This window comes from Amblyomma mixtum, chromosome 2 (genome assembly GCF_055824585.1).
Source record: "Amblyomma mixtum isolate Tamu chromosome 2, ASM5582458v1, whole genome shotgun sequence".
NCBI lineage: Eukaryota > Metazoa > Arthropoda > Arachnida > Ixodida > Ixodidae > Amblyomma > Amblyomma mixtum.
Window position 1 is genome coordinate 270,528,958 of NC_143013.1, and position 18,608 is coordinate 270,547,565.

At 49.9% G+C, this 18,608-nt stretch overlaps 1 protein-coding gene across 5 annotated transcripts in view; it reads right to left on the reverse strand.

Moving 5' to 3' along the window:
• ct (homeobox protein, cut) overlaps positions 1–18,608 on the reverse strand; it is a 754,353-nt gene that overhangs the window by 69,577 nt on the left and 666,168 nt on the right. For all 5 annotated transcript variants that reach the window (XM_089573991.1, XM_089573990.1, XM_089573992.1 and 2 more), the window contains one exon: positions 10,884–10,944. In XM_089573991.1, the coding sequence (XP_089430117.1) occupies positions 10,884–10,944 (61 nt within the window). The remainder of the gene's footprint in view (positions 1–10,883; positions 10,945–18,608) is intronic.

Here is an 18,608-nt window from a genome sequence, read left to right on the forward strand (position 1 = left end):
TGCCTGCAAGTATAATGAGGGGATGTCCACACTCTATCCACTGGAATCAAAAACCAGCCTGTAATAATCTTTTTTTCTAGCCTCTAAGCCCTCATGAGCCTTTTCCTGTTGACTACGCACATTAGGGAGTTTTAGCACAGCGTTACCGTATGGCGGTATTGCGCACAGCAACCGCCAACAGCGCATGCGCAGACGGAGCCATCTGCGCATACGCACTGGGGCCTCACTGTTTTAAAGTAAAGGTAACTGCGCATACGCTATGATAAAACTTTGTTTCAGCCATAATAGGGAGTTTTAGCATTGCGTTACCGTACATTGCTACCGCCATTATTAGCCCACGGCGCACGTGAAAATGAACCCACGTGTGTCCGCACCTGTTCCTTACGGGGCTGTTTGCGCATGCGGTGTTGGCTGCTGGCGGTAGCGGTATACCGCAACGCTGCGCTAAAACTCCCTAGTCAGCGTTGCAATAAAATACGTCCACAGGGTGTGGAGGTGGGGGGGGGGACGAAACAATAAATAAAGATATCTGCGGATTAATTATGCAGCGAAAACCCCAAGGCTGAGATATACACACCAACAGTGACACCGGATACACGCTGCAGAGGAAGAAGAGACCGGCGGAGAAGGATTGTTTCTGCCCAACTATACGCCAAACGGGGGAGAAAAAAAAAACCGCGCGCTCAATTAGTATGTGTCAGGACGAGAGCTTTGAGAAGCAGCAGCAGCAGCAAGAGCGCTGTACACAGCGCCGTCGTCCCTATTATTCAAAACTGATAAATATGGCAGGTGGCCGGCAGGCTTCAATCACGGGTCCACGCGCCTGACACACAAAGACACGCGTTGCGCAGGCACCGTACACTAAACCGGAGAGAGCACAAAAGCGCACCGCGACGGGGTCCCTTCCATTCCCGGCACTTTGATCATCAGCGGGGAATATGTCAAAACAGCCGGGGCATATTAGGTCGCTGCGAGGAATTAACCAGGCCTGATGCCGTGGTGAAGCCGGGCCTCAAGGACGGACGCCAGGATAAACAGTTCGATCACGGCGCGCGACAGGCGTACATGAGCCGTCATACATGCCTGCGGTCCGAAACAGGATATCGGCAAATAAATTTTGCGGCGCATCTGCAGATACGAAGCCATGAGAAGGGTCACGTTTAATAAAAACGGCAAAAAAAAAGAGCTTTTATTTTTTTTATTTTTCAGCATTCCCGTTTAACTGCCTGTCGTTCTAACCGTTGGCTTTCCATTTTAACGAAAAGCGCTCTATAGTGATGTCGGAGTCGTGCTACGGACCTCGCTTATCGCGTATAGTATAGCGAACTGCACAGAAAAAAAAAAAAAAAAGCAGTGAGCAGTAACAACAGGTGTGCCACGATGCTTCGACTCTCTGTAAACGCTGCTCGCGACCTATCGTGCGCAGTCAGCCCACAAACACTCGGGTCAAAAGCATTGTAGTCAACGGACAACGTATCCGAGAAGCGAGCTGCAGCTAACCAGCGATTCCTGGTATGGTATGCGCTCTAAACACGAATACACCTCAATGGGACTAAAAAGAGAGTAGGCAGTGCGCTAGAGGACTGCTTACTCTCTTTTTAGTCCTTTCTGTTTACAGGGCATACGGTATATGGGGTTTAACGTCCCTAAGCGGACACACGGGCTGTAAGGGAGGCCGTAGTGGAGGGCTCCGGATAGATTTCGATCACCTGGTGTTCTTCCAACGTGAACCTACCTCTCACAGTACTGAGTTCGCCTCCATAAAAACGCCCGTCAGTATTGAGCCCGCGCCCTCAAACTCAACAGGCGAGTGCCGCAACTCTGGATTTAGAACCGTGGCTGTTAACATCAGGGATTCTCGACAAGACGTAAAGTCGAGCAAACTGCTTTCGACGAGTGTCGAAAGGAAATCAGGGCTAAGAAAACAGGAGAAAAGAAGGGAGATGTTTATGGGGGTTTAGCGACCCAAAGCGACTCAGGCTGTGAGGGACGCCGTAGTGAAGGGCTCCGGAAATTTCGACCACCTGGGGTTCTTTAACGTCCACTGACATCGCACAGTACACAGGCCTCTGGAATTTCGCCTCCATCGAAATTCAACTGCAGCAGCCGAGCGCCATAACCACTCAGCCACCAAGGCAATCATACAAGAAGGGAGGAGCGACGCACGCACGCACGCACGCACGCACGCACGCACGCACGCACGCGCACGCACACACACACACACACACACACACACACACACACACACACACACACACACACACACACGTTCTTTATTCTTTGCTTCTTGTTTTTTATTTCGGCTTGCTGACCCGAAAGACGCGGGTTCGATCCCGGCCACGGCGGTCGAATTTCGATGCAGATGAAATGGTAGAGGCCGGTGTACTGTACGATGTCAGTGCATGTTAGAGAACCCCAGTTGGTCGAAATTTCCGGAGCCCTCTACAGCGTCTCTCATAGCCTGAGTCGCTTTGGGACGTTAAACACCAAACCAAGCATCGTAATCCATCATTGTTGCTCACTGCCCCCGCGCGAGAAGTCTCAGTATAGGCCGATAGGGACGCAGTGACGTAAATACAAGCGCTAGTATCGAAGAAAGCAGAAGAGCCGGCAAAAGTCAAGTCAAGCATTGTTCGCTCGACATCTCCTTTCACTATTTTTTTTCATCGCTTCATATCTTCAACGTCGTCTCAAGGGACGTTATATCGCTGAGAGAATGAAAAAAAGAAGTCTCAGTGTGTTCTATAAACAGGGGCTACTTGAAAAGCAGCATGCTTCGTTTAAGAAAAGAACCGCAAATGCCCGATCAGCCATCCGATTTTGACATATCATTAAACGATTCCTCGGGCGTTTGTCGCGAATGAACAGAAAGGACGAAGGGAATGGCCTTTTGAGTACAGACGGCAAAATAGCGACATGACATTTTAATGCCGGTAACTCAAGAGTCCAGGCGAGCATCTAGGTCTGTAAAGAGGGTGTTCACGAGGATAATTAAGACAGTAGGAGGGAGAGGGCTGGAAAAGGTCCTCTCAGTCCTCTCATCTTCTCGAACCTAGAACCGCTTGAAGCCGGCAAAAAGAGATTCTGCCCGCATATGCAAAAACACTTCGACATACTCGAAAGCCGCGCCCGTGTGCTTTGATCGACAGCGACTCCTGGACCACGAAGAGAGAAGCTGCGAACGACTAGCGATTTGGTTTATGCCCTAAATTACAGGACGGACAGCGCAGGGATGGCACAGATCGGAACAGACTGTAAAACAGGGCCTTGCCTGCCAATTTCCCTCTGTGACACATTACACTGCTCTTTCGTCAGCGATCTCAGGTTCGATCCCTTTCTTGTCACGAGCGCGAGATACAGCCAGGAGAGAAACAGTTTTCCGAGAGGAATAACGGCTTAAGTTAGCACTAGTTACAAAAGAGCCTCGATTTACGCCAAAGACCAACGCGTGCGCTCCGATCTCACGCCAACTCAACTTCATCCACCATGTCCGAAAGACGTTCCACCCACCCGTTCGGTGCCGGCGGTAGCGGCGACGGCGGCTTCTCCGCATCACCTTGCTCATGCTGCAGGACGACCATCGCCCAAGCACCCTCGTCGCCACCGCTGAGGTAGTCCGAAGCAGCGACGAGTAACACAGGCCGGTCAACATGTGCTCGCGACGCGCGGCACAGCAAACGCGTCCGGGGCTACATCGAAGCTAGCCAGGAGGAGCGCGCGAGCGCCGTGTGTCGTTCCGGTATTAGCCTTCGCCAGAGCCGCGGAACGGGAGAGAGCACAGCGGAGGTTCTCCTCTTCCACGATCATATGCTCGCGGGACGCAGGCACAGCGGTATAGGCATACATCGCCGAACGCGACGCGATTTGTTACCGCGCTATGAACGAAAGAAAAAAATAGAAAGAGAAAGTCACGCACGCACAGACGCACAAGCTTCAAACAGCGCACGCACGGGATCATATGAGTGAGCACCCAAAGCCATCGCTGGCAGTGCGCGCAACTCTTTTCCCCTTCTCCTCTCCCACACGCGTGCGCGTTCGAGAGGAGGAAAGATGGATGGATGGATAGACGCGACAACTGTGCCATAGATAATAGCGCGGGGCTGTCTATTCGATCCATTTATCTAGTTTTGTTCTTCTTGAACTGCGTTCCTTCTGGGCGCCCCCCCCCCCTCCCGGCCCTCCACCTCACCCCCCCCCCCCCCCCCCATCCCCTTTGCCAGAAGCGGCGCTAATTCTCTCTTCTGAGTGGCTTCCGCCTCGCCACATTTCTCTGCATTTTTTTTTTGTTTGCCTGTTATACGCATACGCCTGGAAATATGGATCGCATATCCTTTATTTCGGCCCAACATCGCTTTGTCTTATTTTGCTCCTGCTCCTATACCCCTCACTCCCGCTTTTCCGGTTTTCAGTTTTTGCGACACGCCCCCTTAGCGCAGGTAGGCAGCTGGCGATTGGCGTTCGACTCGATTTCGCAGAACCCTATGCATTTCTCCTCTCTTCGCTGACATTGGCAGTGACGTCGTTGACGACGTGGTCGGTGCAAGTCAGAATCATACCGGACTGGGGATATACTGAGGCTGATCTGGGCGATCGAAAAAATAAGAAAGGTAACATGGAACAGAAAAAGAAGCGGCTATAGATTCCCACTGAGGCAATCCCGCGTTTTCGCTTTTCTCGTTCCCTCGGACAGCTGCGAACGGCAGTTTTAATTGCACGCACGGCGTGTAGCAGTAGTAGTACGTTCCGATTTCGCAACCAGATTTTGCAACCGCGTCACCAGGCCATCTAGCGCGTGTTGGCGCCGAAGAAACGGCAGCGCCGAATCACCGAAACGTGGCAAAGAAAGCAAAACTGTAAAAGAAGCACACCACGACCTCGCGTCGTAATGTGACGGCCGACACGTACATTTTTCCATTTTGTTTTTAGCACAGCCGCCCACCGTCCACTCCCATTTAAAGAACTCTCACCGGGAGCCCATGTACTCGACGCGTGTATATCAGCTAGTTCGCGGCTCCGCGTCACTTGACATCCCCCCTCCCCCTTCGGTGCTTACATTTTTCACGTTATATTTACTTTCTTTTTTACCCGTACGCAAATGCTACCGTTGGAAATGAAAACGATGCGACGGATGTAAGACAGACGCGCGGGAAATTTTCAACTCCATCATGCTCTGTACGGTGACACCTCTTCTCATTCGCAATGCAACTCCACAGTCCGTGTGCTGTGCGTACGCTATAGACAGAAAGGAGTAATAAAGGGAGTAAGATGTCCTCTGCATTCCCTTATATAAAAAACCTGGAGGACTGCGAAAGCAACGAGAAGAGAGAGAGGCGATGGAGAGAGCGCGGCAGCGGCGGCGGCCCCGGCACGCTAGCTGTGCGCCGCTACTGCGCATGCGCAACTGGCGAGCGCGGCGGCGGCACCTCTGAGTCATCCGCGCAGCGACGGCGGCGGCGCGCCAGCTGTGCGCCGTGTGACGTCACTGCTCCTCGCGCATGCGCAGTATGGCCTTTGATCAGCTCCGCGAAATGACTGGGCGACTCGCGTAGTGTTGCTTTCGCAACAAAAGGGGGCGCGTTAGAGGTCAGCTTACTCTTTTTTTTACTCCCATATAGGCGTATTCGTGTTTTAGAGCATAAAGTATAAAACACACGTGTCTCGTTTTGAGTATATTCAAGGGACTGCTTCGGAACCTCTGCAAGTTGGAAATTCTTAGAAGGGGAGGAGCAGTCTCATCTTCGCTCCTGAGGGCCTCGGTATCTTCACAGACACCGTAAAGTTCCCGGATACGCTGCTCAAAACGAAGACCCCGTCACCTGGGAGCATCTGACCAACCGTGCACATGTGCAGCACGGCAACGATTTGCATTACATACATCATCGACTTGCTTCCTCGGTGCAGTTTTGTACGATGAGAACCTCTAATCTGTCGGCATCTTGCTAACTGCTCATTGGAACCTCTAATCTGTCGGCATCTTGCTAACTGCTCATTGAATTACTTCTGGTTTCAGTTGAAGTTAGCCGCTGTCACTAACGGCCCGAAAAAAAACTATCTTTTCTAGTTTTCTTTGCTAATACTACATCTATAAATTAACAGAAGCCAGGAAGCCACTATTAACAGAAGCCAGGAAGCCACTAGTTGCGAGGCTTCCCAGCAGATTCGACCCCATGGTTTTGCAATAACAGGAAAGGGACGAGAGAGAGAGGCTTTGAACAGCGAAAAGGCGCCGAATGCCTTTCCTCGATCCGTGGTGGCCTCCGATGTTCGTCTCAGTTACGTTATAACACGGAGTATATTTTCCGTTTCGAAAAGAAGATGGTTGCTCCCGCAGACAACCAAACTCTCTCCCTCGGCCAGTCCAAAAGTAAAGTAAACAGTACCTCGCACGCCATATGCACCCCACTCACCCCACATGCCGCCGCTCTGTCCAGGCGGACTATCTTCGCCGTCCCCATGTCTCGTGCTCATCTGCCCTCTACGTGGACGCAGCCAAACATGCCACGGCAGCTGCCTTCACGGCAGTCGTGGTCGACCACACGGGTCGCCTTCTCCCGCTCCATACCCACAGCGCTCAGTCGGAAGAGGAGTTGGCCATTGCTCTGGCTCGCACTATCCCCGCCTTCTACGCACCCCGTCTTGTTTTTACCTACACGGCCTCCTCCTGTCGAGGGTACCGCGACCTATAGTTGTTGACCACACCGCCGCTACTCTCTACCCCTTAAGTAATAGATGTCTTTCCCACACACACTCCCCAGGTGAGGCTTTTAACAGTAGCACTGGTAGCGCGTTCGTCTACGGCAATAGCATTTTTTTTTTTGTTATTTTCGGGCAGCGCTCTCCATATATGCGCTTCCTGTGCATTCTATACTTATACCAGCCATATAAGCACAGCTTACATGCTGCAGCGATACGAAAAAGGGCAGCTGAAAGCAAAAATAGAAATAGTAAACAAAGAAAGCGTAGCGATAGCGATAGAAGCGTCCTTTTTTTGCATCGGTAGAATTGAGGCCAGAACGCATATATATATATATATATAGTTGACGCCGCGTTTCGCTTCATGCCAGCGTTGTTTACCCGTTCACCTGCGCATAAGCCGACCTCGAAACACGAGATGCGATACTATGTAAAGGGCTAGGAAGCGAAATAACAAAAAAATGACGTGAAAATCGACCTGATTTTTACGTCTGCGGCATTGTGCGTTTCCGCGTTGCGAACTCGTTTCAATACCGCTGCAAGAGCCCGATATTTACTTCGGCAGCCACTACCAGCCTATGGCGCGCCCCAATGGCGGTAAGAAGAGAAACGCTGTGGTGGCGAAACTTTATTCCCAGCGGATACAGAGAAGCCACCTGAAGCCGCCCCCGGCTTAAACGACGGCCGCTATCCCTTGGGCAGCGGCGGCGTCTTCAGCCAGCTGGAGGAGCTTGATCTGTGTCCCCGGGTCGGGGCTGAGCATTAAAGCTTCCCACTGATCAGAGTCGGCAATGAATTGCCTCGCGGGTATAGGGACTGCGACCGGTTCCAGTACCATACGTATACTATGCACACACGTTGGGGAAGGAACAGCCATTGCTCTAGCCATTGCGGTGTCCTCGGCAGAAACCATTGTCAGCGACTACACAAAATTCGCGATAGGTAACTACGCATTGGGAAGAATCTCCCCACAAGCAGCAGGGATTATGCAAGATTCCCAGCCCACACGGCACATTCGCCTAATCTGGACGCCTGCTCATATGCCTCCCTTGCTGGTAATGATGCGGCTCATAACCTAGCTCGAGAACTGCCCCGCCGAGCTGGGTCATGCTGCCCGCCCGCCCTATGCTCCGGCAAGGACAGGTTGTTTTCTCACAGAGAAATCATGCAGCACTACAGGCTTGCAAGACTCACATTCCCTTCAGCAGATAAAACGGTCTCTAAACGACAGGCCAAAGCCTGGCGTAAACTTCAAACTAACACCTATCCAAATCCCCAATTGTGTAGCTCCTATATTGCGAAGGACTGTGCTCGGAGAAAAGCAAAAATTGTGACAGCAAAGCCGATCTAAAAGAGCAGCATGAAAAATTGGGTTGTGCTCCACTTTAAACAGGCCAGACCTTCCGGCTCAGCTTCGGCACATCGAAGCAGATGGTCGCGTACGAAAGGATTAGGTAGAAAACGAATGAGCCTTTTTTTTTTAACTTTAGTGCGCGCCATCATGTATACCCGTACACCCTTTCAGCCTCAATACCTTGCTTTTATTTTTATTTTTTTGCACAGAGCTATATTTTCTATATATTAATTTCCCCCAGTCGCCAACTGTCACAAGGCTCGCCGAGCGAAAAGGAATCCTGGTTATTCGGCACGTTGTGACGACACACATAAACGGCCTTGTTTTTCGGTAAGCAGCGGTCGGTTCGCACTACTTTATTGTGGCCGCGCGCATGCGCATACGTGTACAGTCGTGCGCGTACGCGTAATGGCGGGGCGAAAGATTTTTTTTAGTTACTAAGTTTGCTATTGACAATAACAGTAGGGGTGTACGAATAGTACTTTTTCATAACCGAATCGAATACAAATAGTTTACGTTTGTAACCGAATTGAATACGAATCGAAAAATTGGCTGTGGTTTAGCTCTGGTTAAACCTGGAAGATTGCGAAAGCAACGAGGAGAGAGAGAGAGGCGATGGAGAGCGCGCGGCAGCGGCGGCGGCCCGTGTGACGTCACAGCTCCTCGCGCATGCGCAGTATGGCCTTTGATCAGCTCCGCGAAATGGCCCGGCGACTAGCGTATAGAGTTGCTTTCGCAACAATAATCGTACAAATACTCGCTACTTGTGGTTTTCAAGCGAAGACAGCGGAGCGCGAGCGGCTTCTGCTCGCCGATTTTCGCTCGCACACTAAAATATCAGAAGTCACCGCTGGTTTTGTCAATAAATGAATGGAACTCATTGCCATCCAGCATTGTCGGCCATACTGAATTATCATCTTTTCAAACAGCTTTACTAACATTTCTGAACACGGAAAATGCGTCATAGAGTGCTAGATGATTTATCGTGTTGTGACGACCGTAACTTTTTGGCGGTCCTCTTTTGCTTTGCCATTTCTTGTGTGCTGAATAGCTCCGGAGCCTCTTTTGTGTGCTATTGTATTTGTAGTTACATATTTTGCCCTAATTATTACTCACTTGTTTGAACGTGTTGAATTTTGCTGTTTCAATGTGTTATACTGCACTTGACCAAATGTTACCAAAACTCTGCCTTCTGTATATTGACCATCATTTGTTATGAGTTGATTTGTTATGTGTGCTTTCTTTTAATCATTCCCGCCCTATGTAATGCCCTCTTCTGGGTCTGTAGGGTAAATAAATAAATAAATAAATAAATAAATAAGGCGTCCATCGGCCGCATTTCGATGAAGGCGAAACGCAACAGCCGCCCGTGTGCTGTGTGATGTCAGTGCACGTTAAAGATCCCCAGGTGGTAGAAATTATTCCGGAGACGACCACTACAGCACCTCTTTCTCTCGTTCTTCTTTAAATACAATAAATGAAAAAAAAAAGAAATACATGAAAAAAATCCATCAAATGAACACGCCCGTCTCCGCTTGAATGGCTTTATATATGAATCGGCTTGGCTCCGCGTTGTTTTCAGGTGTGTGCGAGGAAGGGGGCGAGTAAAGATGGCAGCAGCCATGTACTGAGTCACGATAAGTGCTGTCTGAACCACATGAAGGACACGTTTCAGTCACTGAATAATATATGCGCAGAATCTACACAGATCATTATATTTACGGCAAACTGGAAACCGCTAAAGGTAACAGCAACCTAATTACGCGTGTTCTGACCGGGGAAAAAAAATATTCTGCTGTGTACCATAGAAAAATAGGAAATCCATAAATGCCACCCGAGTTATGGAAAGTAAATGTTAAAATTAAAGCTAACGACCTTATTAAATGAGTTCGCGAAGGATGGCGACAGAGGCGCAAAACTCTCCCGAAGGATTTGCGCAATTTATTTACATAGCGTTGCGCTTTGACTGTCACCGTGATGCTTATTTTTCCTTTCAGACTTATTGACGAAATATGCATTTGGTTTGTGTGTCTTTCCCGCTTATTCACTCTATTTGAACACAAGCAATACCTGTTGACGGCGCTTTAATGTATTGACGTATGACTTGCATACAAATATTTTCTGGGTATTGTATTCAATTACCTCTCTTGCGTAATGTTTTGTGTATGTTTTTTTCTCACAACTCTATCATGTGCTGTGCTACAAGAGTTTCAAAGGTCGTCATGACGAATATAGGAGGCCAGTAAAGTTTTTCCTAGATATCGCTGTGTGATGTGTTCTGGGAAATGGATCCTGTAAATCACACCGTCCGTACTCCAGATGTCGTTGGTATGTTTTGCAAAAAAAAAAAAGGGGGGGGGGGGGGGGGAAACAAACGTGAGGCCACAAGTACATCTACTAAGAGACATCTGCTCCTAGGCGTTAATTTGGAGGGGGGGGGGGGGGGGGGGGGGCAGAGGACGGAAGTGTTCGGCTGACTAACCACAGCGCCTCGTTTCAGGTTCGAGAAGGGCTACAAAAAGTGATGCGGAGAAATTAGAAGGAACCCTTCATGAGCGCTCGTTTTGCTTCGAGAAGTTACGAACTGAGGCATTTCTTTACGGGATACGTGCACACACAAACAAAAAAGAGCAGAAATTTCCGCAAATTAAACGCAGTTCAGGAAGGCTCACTTCCCACTAACCATTTCATTATATAAGGACGCTAACATAGCCCCCAGTTCACAAGCAATGCTTCTCAGTTGTCAGTGCAAAAGCAACCATGAATTGGACTTCAGAAGCGAATGTAATCCAAGAGTCTGAGTGGAAAACAATCAGGCGAACAAACTGAGACTCACCTTCCATTGGTGTCCGATTTGCCCCTAGCTTTCAGCAGTTCACACTGAGTGTGTTCCAAGGCTGTAATGAAAAAAAAAAGACATATCTTCGTCACGTACATGCGGAAAGAAAAGAACAAACTTCACAAGGAGAAGCTCACAAGGACACACTGCGAATGATTGATACGCATAGCGGCAGTCATTGATGACGGCGATGGGAGCTGAAAATAAAAGACACGAGGCCTTTGCTAAAAAAGGAGGTATACGATGCAAGTATGATGAGAAAGACTACAGTTGCAGGTCGAGCACTTTTTTTTTACAAAAACAAATCACCGTGATTTGTCACTCGCAAGGAATATCTCTTAAGTAAAAACTCCCATTTAGTAGCATACAATCCTTTCCTCAATAAAACAGTCACAATCGTTCGTTGGATGGCTCACTCGCTCTCTTCCTTCCCCTCACTCACTCACCTCACTTCACCTCACCTCACTCACTCACTCTCACACATTCACTGACTCACTCACTCACTCACTCTCACCCACTCACACATTCACAGACTCACTCACTCACACTCACTCACTCACCCACTCACTCACACACTCACTGACTCACTCACTCACTCACTCTCACCCACTCACACATTCACTGACTCACTCACTCACCCACTCACTCACTCACTCACTCACTCCCTCACTCACTATTGGCTCAATCTTTCACTATCATATGACGTCTGAATGTATATGACGGTCAGCCAACAAGCCAGCCACTCAGCCGTCGGAAAAACTAAAACGAAGGGTTAAGAATGCGGATACACTTACGCTTGCTACGAGGACAGGCAGCGCGTCCCATTTAAACGCAGGGTTCACATCCGCAGCTAGCACAGTGCGGCGCGCAGTCAAACGTGCGCTCGCATGCGTACGCGCCCCTGCGAGTAGCCCGCGCACAGCTCAGCGCACCAAATCATCGGCAGCAGTAGCGCGTCGCGACTACTGCTGTGTCCGCTCCCGAGACCGTGACCGACTAATCGGCATCGACTGACGCGATGAACTGCCGCCCGCGCCTAGCCAACCTTTGGGGCGGCGGCGGGAGGCGATCGATCATCCATAGAGCATCCATCACGATCACAGCGGCCTCTCCTTCACCGAGTCGATTGCTCGCGCGTCGAAGAAAACGCCGAGATCGCGCCGCGACGCTGACGCTGTCACGTGAAGGCGATAAACGCTTCCGTGCGACCCATCGGGGCCTGCGGCCGATGTATGACGCCGTTCGCTCTGTGCAAACGGTCCAGCATCGCCCCCACATGTGCACTCGTTCGGGCCCTGCGCAGTCGTCGAATTCCGTCTGTATGCGCTAATATCTATTTTAAGGCGAGAGCCTTTAATGCTTCATACTGTCGTTAGCAGACGCGTCGGCAGCCGTGCCGGCAGATTTGTCCGCCTTTCGGCGTCACTGCTTAAAAAGAAACTGCGCCGAGGGTGGGAATCGAACCAGGGTCTTTGGCATTTGAAGCGGAGACGCTACCACTCCGCCACGAAGGCTCAAGGTTCGAGCATGAATAAAGGCGCATCTAGTGGATGCATGGGTTTCATAAATAAAATAAAAGGAATAAAGTCAGGAAAAGGAAAATAAAAATAAGAAATAAACAAAAATAAAATAAGACATGCAAATAAAAATAAAAAAACAATAAACATAAGAAAAGGAGCAAAAATAAAAAAGTAATGAAAAAGCAAATACGAAAAATAAAAAGTAAATAAAAACAAACAGTGCGCCAGGAAACGCTTCTGCCTTGCAGCACTTTAGAGAGCCAAAGTGCCCCCTGATTTTTTTAATCTTAAAGACGGAAAACAGCGGTCGTGTACGAACGGGCGAAGCTGTCAGTATAGACCGCAGCCCGTATTGCAAGCAATCTTTCTCCTTTTCTTTGTTTTGCTCCCTTTGCCCTATTGGTCAGGCCAGCATATGGCCAATGAAGCTGTCGGGCAACATCGCCGGCTATTAGTTCTGACGTCACAGGGCAGCGCAGGGAAAGTTTACAAAATACAGCTTCTAGACCACTATTTTGTAAGCATTTTCTTTCCACCACTGCATTAATTGGCCCGTTCATCGTCGGTCAATGCCGCCTTTGCTAAACCAGGGTCGACGAACGGCATTGTTTTGCTGGGCATCAACTGTGACGTCACAGGCGATAACTCCCATTGATATAAATGGGCCAAGAGAACGGATCGGAAAATGGGCCGTTAACAGAGAACGGCGGAAGCCACCGCCATTACGCCGCCTGTGCTGCACAGAGAAGACTGCGGAGAAAACGTGGGATGCGGACCTAATTTTAGCGGTTTTTCGCGAATCGCACAAGCTTGTCCAATAATTTCGGCAAAACTTCGACTCGTAAGTCGGAAAAAAATATCGCTTGGATCAGCCCATTGCATCTATCACAGACAATCTACCGCCCTTGTTGAAATAGAAGTGTTTAAAGGGTAGCTCCCTTAACCCGTCGTCCGAATTTCCGTTCGTTCGTTATCTATTTGTCTGCTTCTTTATGTAGAACTCGGCTATGATGCCAGCAGCAGTCATAAAGTTGGACGGCTTTTGAGAGTAAGGTTCTGTAATCGTCTCGTGCCACGAAGTGAGGTAAAGAAAAATGGATGTTTCGGTACTGGATGACGCTTCGAAAGTCGACAGGTGTTCGATTTACTTAAAAAAAAAAAGAAGGTCTTTTTTAGGAAACAGTCATAAGTGTGTTTTCTTTTTGTCTACTTCGAAGATTCTGTTAAGATGGGTCCCGAAAGAATGGGGCACCATAAAGCATTAAGTAGCACCAGCCCCATACCCGCCTTTGCGAGATCATAATACTTGCAGATCTCAGGGGAGAGGGCGGAACTAAGGGTGCTACAATGTCTGGTTTGCGAAATGTAGTGCTCAGAGAACATTCTCAGAATGCGACTGTAGCCGAATTCGCGAAATATTAAGCAAAAGAAAAATGTGTCGTTTACAGTATTTAGCGCGTCCTTACGAGCGAAGCGTTGCAGTTTGCGCTGTGAGAAGCGTCGGCAGGAGCAGGGCTCCATGATTGCTGTCAACGTCCACGCGTGGTTTTAGATTCTTTTCAATAGAAATTCCCCAGTGGAGTAAGTATTTTTTTTTTTTTTGCTTCCGCCCTATTAGCGATTTTCACGAAATCGACGCCACGCCGCGGCGGCGCCGCGGACTATACGAAGGAAGGTCTGTAGTTTTTAGACACCAAACAGCGATTTGTTCCTCGTACTGCGTTTATTTCTTTCCACCACCGAGAAATGAGACTGTTCGACTCCCACGAGGCCGCCACCACATGTGAACAGTCGCGAGTTTATCGTGAAATTTCGAAATGAGCGCTATTCTACCTAGGCTAACCACAGAAGCCGTCCTCCGCAGTGCCGCCAAGTTGGATCATTCCAGGCGCCCCCTGTACGCGTGAAAATCGCCAAGTGTTGGCCGGGACCATCTAAGTCTGGAACCATCCAGCCCGAAGCCAGCAAACCCCGGAACCAGCTAACCACGGAACCAAGAATCAGGAACCAGCTAGACACAGAACCATGTAATCCCGGAACACCTTGACCCGGAACACCTTGACCCGGAACTTCTAACTCCCGGAACACCTAGCCCCGGAAACCCGGAACACTTGACTCCAGAACACTTGACCCCGGAACACCTTACCCCGGAACCCGGGACCACCTGACCCCGGAATCCGGGACCACCTGACCCCGGAACCCGGGACCACCTGACCCCGGAACATCTAGCCCCGAAACACCCAACCCTGGAACGCATATCCCCGGAACGGTTAGCCCGGGACATCATAGACAAACACCTAGACACCGATAGACATGGAACAGCTAACGGTGGAACACTTCACCACGGGAAACATAGCCCGGAACACTCCGCGGCAGAGTGCCTCGTAAGATCGGCGGCTGGGCATTTCGCGACTGGTCTCACGGCAAAAGATCGGATGCACAGGGATGGGATACGCAGCCGGGAACAGCCGGTAATCAGACGGGGTAATTCGCACGATTGGGCGTTCGGCGTAGGACCGAGGCAGTGAAGGGGCCTTTGCCCTGCGGAAGACTTAGCTGGGTTTGTGACAGTGACACACAGTTCAAACTGAGGTAGGAGTGTCACTTCTGTTCACTGCAAAAACAATTCAGCCCCCCCCCCCCCCCCCCCCCCTTAATAGATGAATGCACACCTAAGAGCACAGAGCGTCGTACAGATGTGTGGAATTTACGGGATAAACCAGCAACGTCTCAGTAGCTGAGTCATCTCGCAGTGACACGTCGCGCGGGAACGACATTCTTCAGTCTACTTTCCATCTCGCATTTCTCGCGGGTTAACCAGCGACTCGAGGCCTCACTGTCATGAAGGAGTTCAGTACTTCAGTACACACGAGACCATTGCAGTTCCCTACTCGAAGTTCGAGCAAAGGCGACAAGTGTCGTCAGTAGTGACGCTAAGCGAAAACCGATCGTAAAATGTCGTGCATGTGCGAGGATTCGAGAACTAAACGTGCAGCTGTTTAAGCAAGCAAATTACTTGTTGCGAAATTTCGAAATAGCCGGGGGCGTTCGGCTCTCACTCCCTCCCCCCTCCATCAGCAATCGAGAGCACGCCGAGTTCGACTGCGATCATTGGCAATACGGGACCCCGACCTTTCGCACGCAGCGTCAGAGAACTCGGAGCCGTGTATACGCGAGGATCAGTATTCAATCGACGTTGCAACACACCCGGGGCCGCCGCGCGATGATCAGTCGACAGCCGAGCCAGTCCTAAAGGGTAACACGACCGCCTCTCTCAACGTCGGTTCGAACGCAGGAGCATCGCCCACGTCCATTCCAGTGTCGTAAAACGTTTCGAAAGCGAAACAAAAAAGACCGAAATGCCACTGAGCGCCGCTGCATCGATACTGCGATGCGAAGAAAACCGCCACGCAGGCGAAGCTGGGAACAGAGGAAGCGGCCATTACGGCCAGTTCTTTGACAAGGGTTTTTTTTAATTTTTTTTTAAAGTTCCGATCGAAACTACACGTCTGCCGCCGCGGTGGCTCAGTGGTTATGGTGCTCGGCTGCTGACCCAAAAGACGCGGGTTCGATCCCGGCCGCGGCGGCTAGAATTTCTTTGGAGGAGAAATTCTAGAGGCCCGTGTACTGTGCGATGTTAGTGCACGTTAAAGAACCCCAGGTGGTCGAAATTTCCGGAGCCCTTCACTACGGCGTCTCTCATAGCCTGAGTCGCTTTGGGACGTTAAACCCCATAAACCAAACCAAACCGAAACTACACGTCTGGACAACAGAGCAGTTTCGGATTAAAACCTTGATTCGTAGTTTCAACCACGAAAGATTTGTCTGGTTTCGTGCGCATTTTATCACGTTCGCAGTCAACCCATCGGCAGAGCTGTGACTTGTCACATATGTCTCACATTTGGGCTGCGATGTATTCATTTATACTGTCAGGAAAGACTCAAGCGCGAACACCCCCGTGAAAGTGAATGCAATATTTCTACGTTCAGCTGCACTCAGCAAGTGCAGTTGCTAAGAATGGCTAGAGATGTGTATTCATGAACCGGTTGCACATCGGCGCCGCTCTCCTCACTGACGAAACAACGCTGATGAGTGTTCGCGTTTGAACCCGGCCTTTAGCTATGCACGGTCTCCCAGTTAGTGCAGCTAGCCCCACGTGCACTAGGAACAAGCAGCGTCGCGTATGAAGCTCCGCCCACTCCACTGGATGTTTTAATTTCCTGCCGCCGCGATGCTCTTTAGAGACGGAGACTAACGGCGACGTGAATGTCACGTCCGCCGATGCGTCCAATGTGCGAACGCAGCTCATCATCAGGCAACGACGTCAGCGGGGCAGCATTCCTTCTTTTGGTATATGCGCCGGCGCATAGTTCGCAGTGCACTGTCTAACGCGATTTGGAGGTAATAATTTCAGGCTTAACCGACTCGGATTTAACTGCTCTAAAACTGTTCAGAAGAACGTCAATTCGGGCTAGATGGTGCATTATTTGGGACTGAAATGGCAACAGCACTACAGCAAAACGTACACAAGACGTCCTGCGCCAGCCTTTCTTGTATACGTCTTGCTGTAGCGCTATTGCCATTTCTGTCTCAAATAAAACTGTTTGTATTCGCACGAACGCTGCAACGAATACATGAGCTTAGCTAGACAAAAGGATTTCCCTATCGTATACTGTCACGTCCGTTGCGGACTAAGTGCCCGTTAGGCCAGGAAAACAAAAATTCTCGATCCGTTCTCTTTGGTTCTTGATTTTGACGCATGGCGCCGAACAGAGTGGCGTCGTGCACGGATTCCAGTATCGGGACTTAAAACCCCCAAAACACCAGAATAAAAAGGGACAGGGCGCCAGCAGCACATGCAATCGGTCATGGCTTCACTCTGGCCCTTTGCAGGAGCGGCCTTTTCCAATACGTTTCCAATAATGGGCCGAAAGTGTTGAAGAGGCGAAAGCCGAGGACGACTTCCATGACGACTTCCGGTGGATGTGACGTCGCACCGTTCCCGTGGCTACATCGATACCCAAATTATACATCTTTCGGGGATCTTAAGTGTTAATTACGCTTAACTGCACATTTTCCGATCTAATCTGACACAAATCCGACATTTTCCCGACCATTCTATGGCAATTTTTCACTATGCCGCGACGACTTCCGGTGGATGTGACGTCACGTTCCCGTGGCTATATCGACATCCGCGCTATTTCGACGCTATTTTGGCATTTTTGACTGTAATTAATTAACTAATTATTCTACAGTCATCAAACGTGGCTTGTAGGTTAATTTTTGCTCCTCTATCTAATTTTGCTAAGCAATCATTCATTCTCTTTTTTTTTTAGTTCCTCAGTTAACACGAATTAAACGCTGCGAAAGGTGTGACACCCTCTGCTAACGGACGACAGTATGAGCTTTATTAAAGGCTTTCGCCTTAATAAAGAAACGGCGGCTGCTGTGCGGCGCTATGTAAAGCCGCCTGTTGAACGGAGGCTCCTGCAGCTATAGGAAACGGTAGCGGAGATGAAGAGGGGAGAGAGAGAGAGAGAGAGAGAGAAAGGCAAAACATGGAGAAGAGATGGCAAACGTCAAGGCGTGGGAGGATAAATTATTAATGTGGCTGCTCCAGCAGGGCGGTCAGGAGTGCAACGACCGATCCGCGCGAGAACCCGAAACTTGCGTGCCTGCAAAAAGGGAGGAGATGCCGCGAAATGTCACGCCGAATGGAAGCCAGTTTGACTCGAAGGGGCTGCGGTTCGAAGTGCGAAGGGTGCATGGGAGCAAGCGAAGCACGTGGAACGGGTGTCACGCACAAGGAGTCGAGATGATCAGCACAGCTCGTAGCTGAACCACCAGGCTCCTGCAAAGTCTCAGCTAAGTGGAGCCTTGGGTTAGTTGGTAATGCAATTGATAGAAAGGCTTAGCGCGCAATTAAAAGTCGAACGCTCGTGCTTGTCCTTCTTCCCTCGTCCTCCGTTTCCGCGCTAAGCTTTTCTGTCATCCGCAAAATCTGGCTCGAAATTCAAAACACGCAGATTGTCGCGCCACCTGTGGCATGTAAAACTAACTGACTGGGCCTCTTCAAAAAATGATGAGCGAAACTGTTGAAAGAGGGGAGCCTGTGCTGCACCCCTGCGGCGCTATCATGCATACCGTCAAGAATTCTTGCACAAGAAAAAGACGCAGAACAGACAACTCGCTGCTTTCACAA